Below are 19,487 nucleotides of genomic sequence, written 5' to 3' on the forward strand. Positions count from 1 at the left end.
TTGTCCACTGTAAATAATGTCAACTCATCTGGCATGTTTGTGCGAAAGTGCATTTATGGTGAAAGTAGCACTAACCGGACATGTTTTTTTTTTTTTCCTGTATTTTCCAAAATGGCCCCGTTCCATGATAGATTGTAGAGATAAACTGTTTGTTTAGAGGGCTGCTGAATGTCAACGCTGCAAAGAAACATCAATTCTTTCGTGCTCTGCCTCCCACTGACAGGGTACCCCAGCTATTCAGGAAGTCTAGCGTCTCCTTTTCTCCCCATGAGTCCCCTGGATCACCATAGCAACAGCCTCTATGGACAGCACCGCTTCTATGAAACTCAAAAAGGTAGGTGTGTGTGTGTGTGTGTGTGTGTGTGTGTGTGTGTGTGTGTGTGTGTGTGTGTGTGTGTGTTCATGAAAAAAATAGCTTTTTATATACAGGGCATCCCTAAAATGCTTAATCAGCATCACCACAGGAATAAGAACACCTAGACACTCAGAGTCCAGTTATTCAACATGGCGGTTTCTTGTCTCTTTTATGCAGAAGTCATTGTAGGAACACATTTTTTTAAAATTGTTATTTTAGTAAAATTTACGTTTAAATACATGTAGAGTCCTATAAATCTTCAACCCTAAAGATCTATTTTATCCTCTATATCTTGTCCTTTTAGATCACTTCTACCTGAGAGGCCTTCCTCCTCAGCCACCTCTTCTCTCCACCAGCCACAGCCTTCCTCCGTTGTCCAGGACCGCTCCAGGACACCCACTTGGCTCTTGTAGCCGGGAGACAGACAGCGGGGGAGTTGGTGGCAAGAGCACCAAGGATATTGGCGAGAAAAGCATTTTGTCTGTGTCAAAGGAAAAGGAGCGATCGAGCAGCAAGGAGAGGCACCAGGAGAGCAAAGACAAACTTAGTCATCACCATCTTCATCAAATGAGCCCTGCTACCACTCCGTCTGGCCACCACCAACAAGCTTTCCCCCACCCCGCCCTTCTTCCTCACCTCAACCTCCAGGGAAGGGAGGAAGACCACAGACACGCTGCAGAGCGGCATAAAGAGTACAGAGACAGTGACTCGGGCAGTCAGGGAGTGAAACATATGAGTGCCTGCAAATTGTCCGTTGGCTCGGGGGCAGAGGCTGGCTCTCGAGGAAAGGCGGGAGCACTAAGTAGCTGCGTTGGTGGTGCGGGTAGACCTCCATCTGGAGGCAGCAGAAGGTGCTCAAAAGATGGACCTATAAATGGGGAGATGAGGATCAGCGAATCCTCGACTTCCTCATCTGAATGTATGAGACGGGGGACGGCTGCAGCGACAGCAATCTTGGCACCTCCAACTCCCCACTCAGTGGCTTCCTACTCTATGCCTCCCCCTCCTCCGCCGCCACCACCTCCTCATGCTTTGCATATGGGATCCACGGTTGCGGGAGGGTGGTTACACCATGCCCATCATCATCCTCATCCTGAGTTTTACTGCTCTCCCGCTCCCCTCACACTTACGCCCTCCAAAGATCCAGTATCCACACCTGGAGGATCTGGCAGGGAGGCAAAGGTCATTGGCCCGACTTATGTGCCCTCAGTGGGGCCATTGGGGGACCTAGGCGCTCCAGACTGTCGTGGAGCAGGAGGAGGCGGGAGAAAGGCAGATGATAAAAGTGGAGAAGGATCTCATGAAAGTCTCTCTCATCACCTTAGTCAACTTAGTAGCTGCCAGAAGAAGGACAAATCGCAGCAACACCAGCAGCAGCTGGGATACGGCAAGGCTGACAAACCTCCTGACTGGAGTATGCAGACGCAACACTTCCACAAACAAGGCTCCAACGTGAATTCTCAGCCAGAACTGCGGTCTTGCAGCCTTGAAACATCTTCGTCCTTCAGAGATGTCGAGGTTGTGGACGACGTTTACCGACCCTCGCTCCCGGCAAATGCCCAGGAGAAAAAGTCAGGTGAACAGGGCTTATCAAAGAATTGCCCCGATGCTAGCAAATCTCCCTTGGGGGACTGTTCCCACTCAGTTTCTGATGGGAAGATTGGACCGGGAGCAACACCTTCAAGGGAGGGACAAAAGGTTGCAAGGATAAGGCACCAGCAGCACAGTAGCCACGGAGCATGTGCAGAAGACAGGGGGAAAGACGGAACTCAGACAGCACTTTCATGGGGGGCACGAGGGGACCATCAAGAGGACCAGAGAAAAGGTTCGGTTGGTAAAGATGAAGTAAAAGGGCTGAGCAACAAAGCTCCACACAATGATCCCAACCAGCCACATTCGCAACTGCCTCCACCTCTGTCCTCCTCATCTGCCGACAGTGAAGGCAGTGCCATGAAGAACCTAATGAACTACAGCTCCCAGCAGCCTTTGCTTCTGCCACAGAGGAGCCCCTTTGGAGGTCTAGGCTGCCTAGAGCAGGGTGGAGACAGATCAGAGAAGGGAGACAGAGGAGGAGCTAAAAGCAGCACCTCCCAGCAGGACCCTCCCAAACAGTCACTCCCTCCTCGCCGAAGCTCCGCTAACGAGGGGCAGAAAAGTGACAGAGGTGGAAAGGAGGCAGGGGAAGCAGGAGAGGGGGAAGTTCGACAGCCTCCAGTGGGTATTGCAGTCGCAGTAGCCAGGCCCCCCCATCGTTCCCCAGACAGCACCCCTGGCCACAGCAGGCAAGGCAGGGTACTGCACAGCATGAAAGGTCAGACATCATTTGTGCTCTGTGCACTGAAAATCAAAGCAAAATTTCAACATGAGGCTACATTAATGGAGAATATCAACAATTAAACACACAAGAACAGCTGATGGTGTTCTTGATTCACTTTGACATCTGATATCTTTAGAATGACTCCAAAAACCTTCCACACTACTTATCATTTAGCACGTTCAAGAAGAAATTTATTACAAAAGGCACAAAAGGCAGCCATTGCCCTTTCAGGCAGCAGTCCCCAATCCCCGGGCCACGGACCGGTACTGGTCCATGAGTCGTTTGGTACCGGGCCGCGAGAGTTGAGGCTCGGGTGTGAAATTGATGGTTTTCAGGATTTTTTTCAGTTTTTAGCGTTAACTCGGTTTCCCTAGGTCTTTTCCCATGTGTTATGAATAAATATTCTTTTTTTTTGGTACCAGTAATGGTTTTATTTTGTTGTATTTATCCACGACACCTTAAAGGCCGGTCCGTGAAATTATTGTCGGACATAAACCAGTCCGTGGCTCAAAAAAGGCTGGGGACCGCTGCTTTAAGGTATATTTTGACATAGAATATATGGGATACATTAAAAGTTAGCAAATTCCATGTAATCTATGTAGACCATGTACGGTCTTTTGCTGTGCATTTATTTCCTATACCTGGTTGGAAATTGTTTACATCATTTGATTGTACATGAAAGTGCCGATAAGTTATATGTTTCTCGTGCTGTATTTGTGTAATTCAGGGGTGTCACGCCCTGTGTATTCTCTTGGTCGGGAGGCTGAGGAGAGGAAGAGGATCAGTGAGGATCATATCAGTCTTCATCACCTGGACAGAGACAGAGAAATGATCATCAGGTACTCTTAAACACATATTAACACACACACACGCATGCACACACAAACACGTACACACACGTTCACACACTAGCATCTGTTCATTTTTGCTCTTATCTGATAAGCTGTAGTTCTTTTATTCTCGGCTTCTCTCTTCCAGTCTGAAGCTGCGCATCTCTTCTCTCTCATCCCCTCACTCCATTTACTCTTCTCACCCTTTGATGTGGTATTTCTGTACACCCTCACTCTCTCGCTCTCTCTCACTTCTCTTCTCTCTCTTTCTACCTAAGATGAGATGTGGTGCATTAATGTTACGGGGACTAATATGGATGTCTCTGAAGTATCGGGCTCTTATTATGTAGTCATATCAAGGGAAGAAAACATATAATGAGAACTCATAGACCAGGCACAAGGTGATGGCTGTTCCTGTTGCCGTCACATTTCCTTTTTCTCGATGATTATAATGGTGGTAGTGGTAATGAAGATGACAAGGATGAAGATAATGATCATAATGACAGTGATGATGGTGACAATAAGAGGGATAATCAAGATAATGACAAAGTTCATACCGCCTACTGCCACGACAGGGAAAACAAGGATTGCATGGAGTTCGCCAGGATCCACCCTTCCAGCAGCTGCCACGGGGATCTGACCTCTCACCTCTTGGTCCCCGGAGGAGCGAGCCAGTTGGGGGCTGATCCCGCTGCACATGCTCACCCAGCTCACCACCACTGGATGCAGAGAACAGGAAGTCCATCCCTCTGGATGGGGCATTCATACAGTGAGTAGAGATCTAACTTTATACCTTCAACTTGTTTTGATGCCCTCCAATAGACGGCATAAAGTTATTTCTTTATTTTTTGTTGCAATTCCAAGTTGCTATATTTTTACATTATAGGTCTGAGTCATGTGGGAATGACTCCAGGGTTTCCTGCAGGTCTTCCCAGCACTCTGCAGCCTGTCTTGGGGTCGCTTACCCAAGACCCTAACTCCCCACTAATGGTTCTTCCAACAGAACCAGGGCCTCATCATCACCTTGGTACGCTAAGCATCCTCATACACACATACTCCTCCTCCCCCTTTTCATTTGTATCATCAAAGCCTCTGCCATTTCTCTCCCAGAGTTTTAGTATCATTGGCTAATCATAATATAATGCTCAACTAAGTCCTTCTGTCAGTGGGACCATGTTTTATAGCTTCGTTAATGGGAGCAGCTATTCTGCTGCCCCCCCCTCTGCGTGTGCCCGGCATTATGCAAACCATTTTAACTGGCGTTTCATCTGTCTTGTGGTGGAGCACTGATGTGTTTGGACTGGACTTTGTGCTTTCTGTGTGTATATGTGTGTGTGCTTAAAGTTGTGTTCACGTCTGAAACAATACAAAATGTGAAGGGTTTTATTGGGCACCTCAGCCATTGCTGGAGAGAGAAAAGTGTTTGTCTTTGTGTGTGTGTGGTGAGTGTGTGTGTCAGCGCTGCTTTGCAAACAGGCTGTGAAATTTAATTATCTCCCGCCTCCCTTGCCTCGCTCCGTGAGAGTTCCTGTGGAGAGGGGAAGTGCATCCACTGAACCCTTCCCCTGGGAAACATTAGCCCACTCAGGCTAATCTCACAGAACAAAGGTTCCCAGCGACAAGGCAGCCAAGGAGGGATGTGTGTATGTGTGTGTGTATGTATACTCATATGTGTGTATTCACATTCATATGTGCTAAGGGAGAGGATGTGATGAAAATATGTGTTTCCCTGTAAAGAAAACCTGCATAGAAAGAGTTAAAAGTGGTGATTATAGGTTGTGAAGCATGCATTCACTATTCAGTGATTGTGTCTGAGGCCAAAACACAGCTCATTTGGGCTACAAATGGTCTATTTTCAGTCTTGCAACAACATCCATCAGTCTTTCTTCATCCTTTTTACATTGTTTTTTTCTTCTTTAAATCAAAAGAAAATACTCAGCCGTTTCTCTCATTTACAATTTCTACTCTAGATGTTCTGGAGCCCTCGGGTCTGTGGCCTCCTGTTTATGGAGGCAGAGGCCCCCCTCCTCACCTGCAGCATCACCCAGTTTACTCCCGCCCCTCCTTTCTACGGCAACAGGAGCTGTACGCCCTGCAGCAGCAGCGAGCCATGGAGCATATCCAACGCCAATCTTTAGGACAAGTAAGACCAGTATAAACCAGAAACCTATGAGAATGAGTTATTATTGTGAAACTGTGGACAAATGAGAATTGGGAAATACTCTGAAGTTGCGCAATGGCACTTCTTCCTCGTTTCAGCTGTTATGACTACAATACGCGACCACTACTCAATTGTTTGAAGATCTCTCAGTGCAGATATCCTGACTTCTCAACACTGAAAGAAAAACATATGCAAAAATCACACTCAGCAATATTTATTTAAGCCAATGACTTCCTCTTTTGTTGGAGAATGGTTTTACTGATAAAGACACATTGGTGTGTTGCTTTTGCGCTTTCACATTTGCCAGATCATTTGGCAATCAAACGGTGTGGTCATTTCTACAGTTCTTCTTTTTTTTGTTGTTTTTTCCCCGCTGCTTTTCTGTCGTGTTTTTTTTCTTTTTTTTCAGAATTAATGTTTGTGTTTAGGTGCTATTTGGCTTGTCTTATACAACTGCATTTCCTGCTGTCATACAGTCGTAACTGGCCATGAAGATCAAAGTGTTAAATTAGCATCGTGTAACACATTTAAAATGTATTCATCCAAACATTGTAAGGATTAATTCTCAATCGCTTGTTCTCCGTTTCTTCTCTCATAGAGAAAACATGATGATAGCGCTATCACCCTGGAAGATTCAACTCATCAATCTCCACCATCCAGGACTCCCTCTTCTTCTTCTTCATCCACGTCCACTGCCTCCTCCCATGCAGCCAAACCCTTCTCTCACACCCCACCTCCACCCAAGACATCCACCCCATCTCCGGGAATGTGCCCCACTAGCCGTCAGTCACCCTGCTACCACTCCCCATCCACGCTTCCGCACCCGCCAAATCCTCTGACTCCTGCACCGAGCCCTGCTGCAGCAGCTCCCCGGTCCCCAGCCCTCAGCCCTGCTCCTTCACACCTCTCTAAAGGACTGGAGAGGGGCAGTGACAGAGGAGAGGGACAGCCACCTCAGGACTACCCACAATCCCTCGAGCCAGGTTTGTGTGTGCAGAAGCCCCTGTAGGCTCGTTAATGAATCCACTGTCTGAACTGAAAAATCTGTGCCAGCAGGCTGGACCATCAGATAGCATAAAGATGGCGAAACAGGACACAGAGACAGACAGATAGAGCATAAGAGAAAAAGAAAGAGGGAGAGTGATGGAGGCCGCTGCTGCTGAAATGCAGCACTGGGCTTTGAAGTGTGGTATTCTTTTGATTTTGCAGAAATTGTTTGAAGCATGGCTGGTCCCTTACTCAGTGTGTCCTTGAGTGTATGTGTGCACTTTTTTTTCTTTGCGAGCCAAAGAGGGACAGCGGGCAGGCAAGCCATTAAGGTCAGAGAAAAGCATATGGGCACTCTGTCCATGTATGTGTGTGACCTGCCAGTGTGCATATGTGTGTCAGTGAAGGTCAGTGAAATCTTCAGATAGAGCCTCCTTATCCTTCAGGGGTCCTTGAGAAGAACACGCGGAAGGATACGCATTCATCTGGCTGCGTTGTCAGGGGGGCGGAGGGATATCATCAATAATAAGAGAGCAGGGGTGACAGGGCTGGCGCTGCAATCACAGGAAAACGGCAGGGTGTCATCAATATCCCACCTAGATCTATATACTTACACTTCTACACCCCCCCACACACACACACATGCTGTACAATACACACCACTGTGGGCACACTGTGTTTTCAGCACCTTGCTGTTAATGTATTATGCCAACTGTAATCACTGGCTTCATCCTGTCTACCTGAACGGAATTGCAATGAATTTAAAGAACAAGAAACTACAAATATTTTTCTATTTGTTGCAGATAAATACATTTTGTTTTCCCCTATTTCAGACTGATATACAGGCTTTAATGCCAAAGAAACTATTTGACCAGTGCGCTCTCTCCTTTTCTCCACCAGACTTGCCACCTGTTTATACTTACCCTCCGATCACCATGGGTTACAAGGCCGGGCCCTCGCCTCCAGAGGCTCGACTGGCTGAGCAACCTATGTTGGAGGATGAGCCGGCAGAGCCTGACACTAAGTCCCTCCCACACCAGTGCCACATCAAGCCTCTCACTGTTGAAGTTGAAGAGCTGGGGAAAGAAGACAATGAGAGGGTCTGTGAAGTGGTGGAATCCCAGTGTGCACTTACAGAGGAGGCGAAGCAGGAAACAAAAGGCTGCTTGGTCTCTCAGCCTCAAAGTGAGATTTCTGGATTGCCGCCATGCCCTTTCCCAGCTCCAGTCCCAGATCCAGCCTGCCCAGCCACAGCCACAGGCAAAACCCTAAAAGTAGAGCTCTCCCTGGGTTGCCCGGGCCAGCAGGCTGGCCTGGAGGAGCCCCAGCTACCCGAAGAGCAGGAGAATGATAGGGAGGATGGAAAAGAGGACATCGAGGGGGATGAGGGAGAGAAAATTCATCCCGAACCAACAGAATGTACAGTCTCTGTGCCTGAAGAGCCTGGAAAAGTCGAGGCAGGGGAGGATGGGCACAAAGAAGGAGCGAATGTAGAGGTAGTGGAGGATGAGGAGGATGATGAGGGGGATGGGAGAAAACCAAGTGAGGGCTTGGTGGAATTAACGTGTAGCTCTCCCGCTCCTACCACATCCGCCGACCTGATTGTCCCTCCAACGGCAAGTACAGCAGCCCAGCTCCAAGGGGCCTACATGTGGAGCCTGGAGCTCCTAATCGCCGCAGCTCTGTGTGCCACCAGAGATGCCTTGTACCCACCTGTACCTGTTGACCAGGCCCCATGTCCTTCACCCAACCACGGCATGGAGATGCTGGGGGAACTGGCCGAGCTTGAGATCCAGCAGAGGAGCAGAGCGAGCAAAGCAGGTGATAAGAAATTCATGTGAGAATGCATCGTCTGTCTGTGTGTCTGTGCCATTATGGCAAGAAGTGGTCTAATCTGCTTACACATCTACAGACATTGGTCCAATTCGAAACCTATGAAATGAAACCAAATAGTTCTAAACAGCCCCAATAATTAGGTCTGCCTTTCTTACATTATCTTCTTATAGTAAAAAAAGACCTAAAAAAAGACTAAAATGCCCTTGAAATTGAGATCAAGGAAAAAGAAAAGAAAAAAACTGTCACCATGCTTTTCTTCTTGCTATACAATCACACACACTTACAGTGAACACATGAGAGAGCTTTGGGAGATGTGTGCAATCCAGATGTGTCTCATGTCACACACACCAACACACATGCACAGACACAAAAAATTTCCCACTAACTATCCTGCTTCCTTCCTCAGCTCTGTTTCTCTGCTCTTGCCTATAGACCAAATTTTTTCCCTCTGGGAAGGATGCTTATGTGTATATGCCAGTGTGTGCGCGTGCATGTGAAAGTATGTGTGCATTTCGAGGGGACCCAGAGATGGACAAGCTAAGCTTTAGAAACGAGCCAGGACGCGCGCACACACACACACACACACACACACACACACACACACACACACACACACACACACTCTGCCCAGTGTGTCCCCCAGGCTCTGGCGTCTTGCTTTGCTAATTAGACCCTTTCCTTTAAAACACTTCTCCTGTAAGCGCTCCTATTTTCCTCTCGTCCCTCTGAGAGAAAGTGTTTTTATTTATGCCAGCATCTGTGTGTGTGTACGATTTGTACGTGGCGTGCACGCGGCTGTGTGTGTGTGTGTGTGTGTGTGTGTGTGTGTGTAAGCTGTTAAGTAATCCCAGATGAATCCCTGCTCTCCTCCATCAGAGTCTACGTGTCTCTCCACCAGGCTGCTTGCTCCCTGCCTGCGCCTCCTCTCGCCTCTCCTCCCTCTTTGTTACCCCCCCAACCCACGTCTCCTTTTTCTTTTTTCTTTCTTTCTTTTTTTTTTTTTATTAAACCAATGTAATCTTGTGTGTAAATCCTGCCTCTGCAAGCCTTGTTGACGGAATTAATAAGTGTAAAAATCATAAGTCGCTCAGCTGCTGTCTGTGCATGTGTGTGTGTCAGAGATACAGCGCGACTGTGCATTTGTTTACATGTGCATGCACGTGGTTAGCATGTGTAATAGGTGTGAAATCAATAAGCCCTGTTGTGGCGTGGAAAACGTTCTTCAAGTTGCAACACATTTATTTAGCCCCCCTCCACCGCTCTGACCTCATCGCCGAGAATGTTATTAATACCGCTGATGGCGTTTTTGTCACTGTGAATGCGTTGGGGGAGATGAAACCGATCCCAGACAGATGCGTTTATGGCGTTCCTTGATGCAGAAGGATATCTCAGCTGTTCACTGGAGATCACAATTACAGATTAAGGAATCAAGAGATGTGCCCCCACCCCTTCTCTTCTTCATGAATTATCGCCATTACTTCTATTTACACGTAGACAGAGGAGGTATTTGTGTAATTTATTCCTTCACATTTCCTTTATTTTGAAATTTCACACCAATAAATTCCTTAATGGTCTCTAATGATGACTAGATCCACAGCAGCTGTAATGGTTTTTAATTTTCCTCTACTGTTTTTGTTTTTCCCCTTGAAATCCCCTGTGCCGCCTCTTATTACACCCTTCACCCCCGTTAGAGACACGGTATGGTATTATTACTGTGCAAAGATGAGTGTGTGCGTGCGTGCATATGTGTGTCTGTGCGCTGTAGGCGGAAGGTATCTATCGATTGTGGCCATCCTCCAGGATACTAAACTAGGTGTGGTGATGTCAGTAGTGATGTCATCCTGTCAGGGTAATCGGAGCATGCCATTGGCTCAGAGGTCTGACAGATGAGATGGCATTGACCTCTGTGAGCCGGGACAGGACAAAGCCGCATCTCTCAGCTCCTTCCCGCTTGCTCCGTCGCTCTCCGAGGAGTTACCTGTCAATCTCACATCCGTTTGTTCACGCACGCTCTCATTTCTCTCTTCACAGACAAAGACTCCATCCTTCCTGCCCTCCTTTCTTTCGTCGCTATTTGCCGTGTTTTTCTGTCTCCATCTTCCACTCACACACACACACACACACACACACACACACACACACACTCACACAGGTCTTAATGATGTCAGGTGTCAGTGAATGGGCCTTGCGGCTCCAGTACACAGTGTGAGTGAATGAGGAAGACCTCTCCTCACCTGCCTCTCTTCTCCTTTCCTCATCTCCTTCTTTTCTCTCCTCGTCTTCTTCTCTAAGGGGAAATTGGATTCTGTCCATGTCCATAATGAGGAGATGTAGGAGAATAAATAGATAGCTCAATAAACACTTTGCCTCTTATTGCTTCTCCTCCCCTTTACTCCCCATCCCTCCCTCCCTTTTCCTCACTGCATCCCACAGTCCTTCTTCTCCTCCTTCTCTTACCATCTCTCCAATTCTCCTTCACATAGCCTCACGCAGTTTGCCCATGTCTGCGTAGCTCAGCGAAAATGCTGTAGGGTGCCTGTGTGTATTCTAAATGAGTGTATTTTATTTGCATGTGTGTGTGTGTGTGTGAATGTGTGTGGACCGTCTCATGAATATTCCGTTTCATCTGCCGCTGCCGTGACAATGACAGAGTTAATGACAGTGACAGATGTAGAGATCGTTCCCCACAACCCCCCCTCCCATGCGTGTGTGTCTGTGTGTACGATTAGGCATGAACACCAGTATACATCAAATAAACTACACAGCTAATATCATAAATATCACCACTTTTCAAGACGCCGTTTCATCGCCCGAGAAATAAATCCCTTCAGCACACGGCGTGTTTTATAACCAGGTGTCAGCCGCTGCGTGATGTACCAATCTAAATCGAAACAATCCGTCTCCGCGCAGGTGAGGAGGACGTGCCGACCTTTGACCTCCACAGTCTGGCGACTCTGGTGGCCGCCCGTGCCCTGGAAGTCGGAGGGGGACGGGTAGATGTGGATGCGGATGGTGCCGTGGACCAGCAGTGTCCAATCAGGAAAAGGGTGAACCTGCGCAGGAAGTGCAGCTGGACGCCTCGGCACGAGCCGGTGAGGCACGGGTGTATTTTGTGTTTGTGCACGAGGACGTAAATCAGTAAGGATTCAAAATGTGGCTCACTGGAGTGCTGAACAGTTTGAACACAAATGAATTGTTTTATACTTGTTGTAAATAAAACCAAAACAATTAAAAAAAAAATCTAATTTCTGAACTGAACAACTAAGAAATCAAAAGGAAAAAGCCTGTTGGTTATTATCAAGGATACAAATGAGAAACAGACTAATTTCTAAGAGTTTAACTAATAAGATTAAAGCAAACATGCCAGTAAATTCAACATAAAACATTTAAAATTAACATGTCTCACATTTGTAGTACATCATGGCTTAATGTGTTTTATTTGGCTCTTTTTTCCCCAGTTTTCCACCATGTAGGTACCCAGTATTTATTAAATTGTTTACAGCATAATTCATTTACACTCTCCTAAAAGAAATTCCCTTTTATTCTCTTATTTCCCCATATCTACTTTTAAGCACTGGTGGGAATCGATGAGTGTTTTACATTCACTGATCCATACAATAAAATTACACCATAAATTCCGTGGAATCACACGATAAATGTTGGAAAATCGCACTATAAAATTAATGCATTGTGTAGTGTAGCAAATGAACACTAAAACACGGGTGCAATAAATATAATCTATCATAAGAAACAAAAAGCAGTGTGGATTAAAACCAGTAAACTGTGTGTTCACTGAATAACTGAGCAAAACGTGTTAGTGATTAAATAAAATGGATGGATAAATTTTAGAAAAAAACTCTTTTAGTTTGATCTGTGTTGAAATTAAAAATAAAACATTTTCATATTTTTTTGTAATGTTCAAGTAAAGATGACACAAGTGCTTCCTGTGTGGTGGAGCTTTACATTTCTTATTAAATTCAAAAAACTTCAAAACAAGATCCGGCTTCACCAATGCTATCAGGTGTTTGATTTTAAGACTTCAATAAGCGCACATTTATCCTACAGATTATTAGATAACTACTTGGTGAAACCTTTTTAACGTTTACAGATTGATTTTACTGATGTTAATATTTGTTATCTGCGACAGAAAGTGCCTAGGGAACTACATCAGCCTATTAGAAATCTGCCAGTAAGAGCAGAAGTTGTTGATTTGCTAAAATTAACTGCTTCACACAAACGTATGAGCGTTTGGTTACAGGAAAGTCCTCAACAAGCTGGCCAAACACAAGCTGGCTACATATCCAATGACTGCTGTGCTGAAGTTGGTGTTCAGCATTTAAATTCCTCTGCTCTGTGTGTGTGTGTGTGTGCCTGTGTGTGTGTCCGTGTTTGTGTGTGTGTCAGGTGTGCCCAGTGAAGGGCTCCATGGAGACCATGGGAGGGGAGGAGCTGGCCATGCGTGTCCAGCTGGCTGAGCTACAGCGCCGCTACAAAGAAAAACAGAGAGAACTGGCCAAACTACAGAGGAAACACGACCACCAGTGAGCAGAGACAACACACACACACACACACACACTTATTTTGTCTAGTCTGAATTCTGCATTCCAATATTCACTCTTCTGCTTTCATGCTGCATCCTCCTGATTTATCAGGACTTGCTGCGTGCTCATATTTAATGCAGTTTGACCTGTAGCCGATACAAGTTTCTTCCTGATTTCTCCCGCTGTCCGGATTGCATCTTTAATCTCCCTCTCCGTACCACTCCACCTCCTCTTCCTCCTCCTTCCTCTCTCTGCAGGAAAGAGGAGACATCTCGAAGCCCTGCTCGCCGGGGGCCCGGCCGCCCCCGTAAGCGCAAGTCCACCCCCGGCCCAGCTGCTGCAGAGAGCTCCAAAAGACTCAGGTCAGTCCTCTGATATTGCGTCGGTATAATCAGTGTGATTGGCAAGCCCAGCTCATTCATCCTGATTTCTGTTTGTGTTTTTAGTGAAAGGCATGGTTGATTTTCAAGAAGTTCTTCTTCAGCTGAATTGATTCGAATGCTCTCTAGCTGATGATTTGCTTGATTGGGCACTGGAAGGAGCTGCTCACACACACACACTGATGCACACACAGACACACACACTCACATACACAGTGGGGGTTATGTGATGGGAGCTGTAAGCTGGGTGTGATTTTTAATGAGAGAAGGTAATGGAGATGAGGGCTTCATTAATCACCATTAATCACTTTTAATCATATTTATCACTTGTATTGATTATGTCCTGATTCCATGCGAACCTCCAGCATATATTAATACAGCTGGACAAAGTTCTGATGTACAGTTATTACAGTGATAAATGACTCCACGCCACCCCCACCAGCTGCAACACGCAACCACACATTATTTAACACCTCACACATGCAAACCTCCACACTGACTCGCATTCATGGACACACGCACACACTAGTGCGTGCAAGCAGCCGGGATTCAGCAGTGATAAATGTGTTTTCTCATGATGCCCCACCTCTGTTAGCATGTGCACCCCTCGCCTTGATAAAATGATTAGAGAAACTCGAGGTTTGTCACGGTTACCATGATTAGAAAGCGCTAATGAAAATGACAATGAAAGCCTTTAGTCATACATGCCAGTGCACTACACACACACACGCAGAGAACTTGTTTAATTAGTAGAGCTGGGTGCTCCGTGCCTGAGCAGCATTTCTGTTGTTATTAACAAGCAATGTATCATTTGTTTATGCTTTCATCTTCTAATGAGAGTTGGGGTGTGGGTGAAATAAAACTGAAAGAAAGCGAGATGAAGAGGAATGGTAGCTCTTCTAAAGTCTGCTGACTAGTTCTCTTGATATCTGGAATATGAAGCATATATGGTGAAAGGTGTACGGATAGCCAGCTTGGATTTTATAGGTGAACCTAGCTTATCGTCTCACCTCTTGCCAGTTGCTCTTGAAGTGATTGGGCTTTTAAAGTTATATAAAAAATTGTTAAAAGCACTTAAAGATGGTTTAAAGAACCTAGCAACCACCTTGCTGTTTTGTGCCGTGTACTCCCAAACACTAATTTGACTGAATCTCGGGTTAAACGTCAGTCATTCAGGGGAATGAAACAGACAAAGGTGATCTGGATAGTTAGAATCTTCCTCTCCTCTCCTCTGCTCTGCTCTCCTGGGAGCAGAGATGCTGAGAGCCAAACCTTCCCTCTCTGGGAATATAGGATTCACCTGCCTCAGACACCAGCTGCTAACTGTTGTGTGCCTATGTGTGTGTATATGAATGTTAATGTGTGTGTGTGTGTGTGGACTGCCTGTGGTGCGAGAGAGCATGCGGGCAATGAAGGAAGGACAGAAAGAGGGAGAGAGAGAGAGAGGAAGGGAGGAGTAGTGTTCAATAGAGGTTAGTGTTTATCGATTGAGCCCTGAAGCTCCGGTCAACGGACAGACTCCCCCGAGACTGCTTCATTTCTCTCTCTCTGTCTCTTTCCCTCCCCCCTCAACCATTCTCCTCCACCCACTGTCTCTCTCTATCTCTCCCTCTTCTCGGCTCTCTTCACGACAGATAATTTCTTACCCTTTTTTAGTCTCGCGATCCGAATATTCCCATGTTTGCCGTCAGACCGCGCCGAGGCTGTCTCTTACCTCATCAAAGTTACGAGACAGACAAGATGAGTGGGAAGAGAGCGAGACAATGAGTGAGCTTCAACACAGATAGAAGGGACGCTGAGAAGAAAAGAGCAAAAAAAAAAAAAAAAGGGAAATGCGGAGATACAGAGAATATCTTAGTTGAGAGGAAAGACGTGTGATTAAGCTGATTCTCTGTTTTCACATAGGATAAATTCTCACTCAGCTGCATCCCTGCTGTGTTGTTATGTTTTTTTTCAGGGCTGGACTGAATGTACTGGAGGAAAAAGCCAGGAATTCAATGTCCAATCACAACTTCAAAAGCCTCAGCACTGCACAGGTCAGCCGCTCGCTGTTTCTCATGGTTCATCCGCACACACAAACACACACGCTGAGAACCATTTCCTCCTGCTCCTGTTTTTGGGTTTTTTTTTTCTTTTTCTAGATATTTCAATTAGCAGAAAGGAATGAGTCAATAATTAGTTGTTCCCTGACTGCAGATGAAAGCTCGTTGTAAGCACAGAGGTCGACCCAGCGCCCTGAGCTCCAGGCTGGCCAGGCGGGTGACCCAGCTGAAGCAGAAGGCTGCAGCCCAGCGTGGTTCACAGTCAGCAGACATGCTGCACAGCAGCGAGAAAGACGTGTCCAAGAGTCACTGCAGACAAGGCGGAAAAGGTGGGGGAGAGAGAGGGTGCATAAAAACACTTGTTCACTAGGCAGCACCTCGAAACTGAGCTCACCCCTTTTCTGCTTATCTCTCAGACCTGCAGCAGTCCCACAGCGCCGCTCAAACCGGGAAGAGGAAGAGAGGTCGAAAGCCCAAAGTTCCCTTGGACATCAACCCTAACAGACCTCACCACAAGGACAGCCGAGTTACTGAGAAGCATGAAATAGATGATGAGAAGAGTGACAGCGAGAGCTCAGAGCATGGTGAGGTTTTTTTTCTTGATATGCAGTCTGGTTGTGTCGCCTTGCCAATTAACCAAAAAAGGATCACGCAGTTGATGCTTTGGCCGTAAAATTTTACAGCCTTTTTTGGTCAATGGAATACGCACATTTTGCTGATAAGAGCTTTATGACAAAACTACAAAGTTTCAGAAGTTTGGAAAAGCTCACTGACAGTTTCACATGCGAGTCAAGCGGCGCTTATTTGGTGTGTGGGTCAAAGGACACCAACCAGATCTTGTGAGATTTTGCTGTGAGATTGTGTGTGTATGTGTGTGTGTGTGTGCACGTGGAGCATCTGAGAGTGAGATGTCTGCCATCATCGGGGGTGTCCTCTCATTTCCCAGCTTGTCTGTCACACTGTTAAAACAGTTAACGACTTGCCACGGGCATGCGACACGGCCCTCCGCCCTAATCGGCATATGGTAATGTGAGCCTGCCCTGGCCTCCCCGTTCAGAATGTCACACCCAGCTCCTCCCATCTCTCCTTAACCTCTCCAACCTTGTGAAAATGGCCACACTGAAGTGCCTCGACTTGAGGATACACAATGACACCCGTCCTGACTTTTAACGGCTCGCCAGAGAGATGGGTGTGCCATGAAACCAACATAACATGGAGGAAAACACTAGAATTTCACTGACCCCGTGGCCTTATTGGCATGAAGAATTAGTGGTTCAGTTAAGTGTGTGTGTCTATCTGTGCGTGTGTGTGTGTGTTTGCCAGTGTTTGTATGTGTGTCAGGGAAAGCGTTGAAGAGAATGCCATGTAAGTGACAAGTGTGTCAGATGTGTCAACACCCGACGCGACCCCTGCAGCCAGCGAGACACAGCTGCCATTAACAATTTGTGTATGTGTGTGCGCGTTGTGTGTGTTGTGTGTGTGTGTGCATGTCAACATTTGCTCCCTGTCACTGCAGTTAAGTAACAAGCAGGGCATTATTGTTTAGCCATTAAAGAAGGTTTGCTCATTGAGAGTTAATTTGTGACAAAATGCCCGACTTTTATAGACCCTCATAGAAATTTGACTTGCTTGGCATTTGAACATGCGCACATTTAGCAGCAGGCCTTGCAGATCGTCCCAAAATGTTAAGGAATCTCGAAAGCTCGCTGTCAATGCATCTCATCGAGTGAGTCCTTGGCTGTTAACAGAGTTTACATATAAATGACTTGAAGCGCTCTGACTCTCATACTGATGTCGTGATTTCACAATTTCACAGAGGAAGACGCCAGCTATGACAGTGAAGACGGAGCCGGTGACATCAAGATTAGCTCATCCTCTAAAGAAGCTCCTGCAAACCCTGCTGGGGGCATATCTTTTTCATCACAGTCCTCCAAGCTGCAAACAAACCAGAAAGCCAGGAGTAGGAGACCAGGACCTCTTGGTGAGATGTTCATACATATCTTTAGATTTCCTTTCTTCCGTTTGTCTGGACTGGTTGTGTTTATTTTCTGAATGGCCACTTTTCCATAAGAAAAATTCCATGAATAGAGACTGGGTACACCAGGCATTTACATATCATGGCATCTGTTTGAACTGCACACTGTTGCGTTAATGAAAAGGCATGCACAAGGATTATAACATGTTGTGTCAGTAACAGGAATAACTGACAGAAACTTTCCTCTCATAAGTCAACAGGTTTGAATGGCAAGGTTCACTTGAGAAGTTTTTGGCTATTAACGGTCATGCAAATTGTGATGTTGCTCCAAAATTCAGAGGAAAACATTATTTTCTCTTCAGATGTCTGGTGCAGCTGAAGAGTTACAACCTATTTTGCATGTCGTATCCTCCTCTTTTCCCTTCACACGCATGTTTCTAAAATGTATCTTTTTTCACAAAGAACCACAACCTGATCATATCAACTTGATATCAGTTTTAACACGCTATCTTTAATTTACATGATGCTTTCGTCTCCATCCTCAGGCATGGGGATCTTACCCACCACAGACCAAAGGAGAGCACCCCTCAGGCCAGGCCTCGCCAACACAGAGAGGAGTCGTCCAGATCACCTGCCGACCAACAGAGCATCTCCCCTCAGCTGGGGTGTGTTGCCAGTGGGCTGCAGTTTTGGCGACAGCCATGAAAACCACAGAGCTCTGACTGAGGCGAAGAGGATCAGCAAGGAAGATGAGAGGAAGACCTCTGCAGGACAGAGCTTTCGTGGAAAGGTGGGACATTGGATAGCGACGTGTAAACTGACATTCAAACCTCGGATCCCCCCACTCAACTGCCACACCTGTGCATCTCTGTGGCAATGATCAGAGGAAAGAGAGGGCACTGATAAAAAGCAGCACTTCTGAAATTTTTTTACAACTTACTTTGCATGACTGCTGCTGATAACATTTGTTATTTGCTCCCTTGCACGGTATAGGAACTGTACTTTGAAAGAAATCATGCAATATTTGTAATTAATATGATGCGCTGAGGACAGTGCAAATAAATGCTCTCCCAAAGTTTATTTATTTAAGGGAGAGAGAGTTTATGTGCTCCACAACTATTTGTTTCCCCTGATCACTACACAAAGTAGTAGGATTCGAGAACGGAAAGGTGAGATACAATAGCCACATTTAGAAGCTTGGTGGAAAGACTTTATAGTGAGCATTGTGCTGTTACAGAGTGGTAAACAAGGCAGAAATAAAAAATGATTTTTGAGTAACAAAGCAGAAGGGGAACTGGTTACCGTGAGTAAAAGAGGGCAGGTGACTCAGAGGGTTACTCCCTTTGGCTACTGCATGCAAAGTAAAGCTGAGAAAGAGAGAAGAAGAATTAGGAAAAGCCCTCGCCACAAGTTCACTCCTTGCTTGTTTAGGTGTGAGCCACACCCTGCCAGGAAGTCTTGAAAATCCCGTAGATTAACACTGACAGCGCCTACCAATAACTCCTGCTCCCATACGGGCAGATGCTTAACATCAGCTATAAATCAGTCACTGTGGCAAATGCATCGTTTGCTGTCGTTATAGGTGCATGTTTGCAGGCGCGCCGGCTGTGCTAACAGACCGCTGGCCTCGTTTTATCTGTGCGAGCAGCAGTTGGCGAGACACTCGCATTTCGCTTTAATGTGAGATGCCCTCAGGTTGCTTTAGTCTTTGAGTCATCGCAAGGGAATGTCCAAAAACACATAACTCCAAACCAAACAGAGGAATATAAAGATAATCATTGGCCTTAATGCTTCACACACCCATGCGTGCTGGCACACAAACACACACATATCACCGGCGTTAAAAGGAAATAGTCACCCATGCCCTCTGGTGACGAAACTCTACTGATAAAATATATGATCTCTTGATGTGGAAAACCTAACACACACACGTCAAATATTATGAACTCTTCTTCTTCGGAAAGCCTAAATACAAGCAGAAACCTGTTGGGCGAGCTTACTTACTTCGTCAGTCATCTGTCATCTTTGGATAAACTAGCCGAAACCGGTCTGGAGATGGGTAG

General features: G+C 46.2%; 1 protein-coding gene across 3 annotated transcripts in view; it reads left to right on the forward strand.

Annotated features, from left to right (window-relative positions):
* Nucleotides 1–19,487, forward strand: part of bahcc1b (BAH domain and coiled-coil containing 1b) — a 54,160-nt gene that overhangs the window by 26,977 nt on the left and 7,696 nt on the right. For all 3 annotated transcript variants that reach the window (XM_063481477.1, XM_063481479.1, XM_063481478.1), the window contains 16 exons: nt 224–334; nt 660–2,666; nt 3,400–3,511; nt 4,078–4,271; nt 4,389–4,529; nt 5,473–5,645; nt 6,262–6,646; nt 7,551–8,471; nt 11,397–11,578; nt 12,891–13,027; nt 13,285–13,389; nt 15,365–15,443; nt 15,604–15,778; nt 15,866–16,033; nt 17,266–17,430; nt 17,970–18,214. In XM_063481477.1, the coding sequence (XP_063337547.1) occupies nt 224–334; nt 660–2,666; nt 3,400–3,511; nt 4,078–4,271; nt 4,389–4,529; nt 5,473–5,645; nt 6,262–6,646; nt 7,551–8,471; nt 11,397–11,578; nt 12,891–13,027; nt 13,285–13,389; nt 15,365–15,443; nt 15,604–15,778; nt 15,866–16,033; nt 17,266–17,430; nt 17,970–18,214 (5,300 nt within the window). The remainder of the gene's footprint in view (nt 1–223; nt 335–659; nt 2,667–3,399; nt 3,512–4,077; nt 4,272–4,388; nt 4,530–5,472; nt 5,646–6,261; nt 6,647–7,550; nt 8,472–11,396; nt 11,579–12,890; nt 13,028–13,284; nt 13,390–15,364; nt 15,444–15,603; nt 15,779–15,865; nt 16,034–17,265; nt 17,431–17,969; nt 18,215–19,487) is intronic.

Source organism: Pelmatolapia mariae, linkage group LG8 (assembly GCF_036321145.2).
Source record: "Pelmatolapia mariae isolate MD_Pm_ZW linkage group LG8, Pm_UMD_F_2, whole genome shotgun sequence".
Classification (NCBI taxonomy): domain Eukaryota; kingdom Metazoa; phylum Chordata; class Actinopteri; order Cichliformes; family Cichlidae; genus Pelmatolapia; species Pelmatolapia mariae.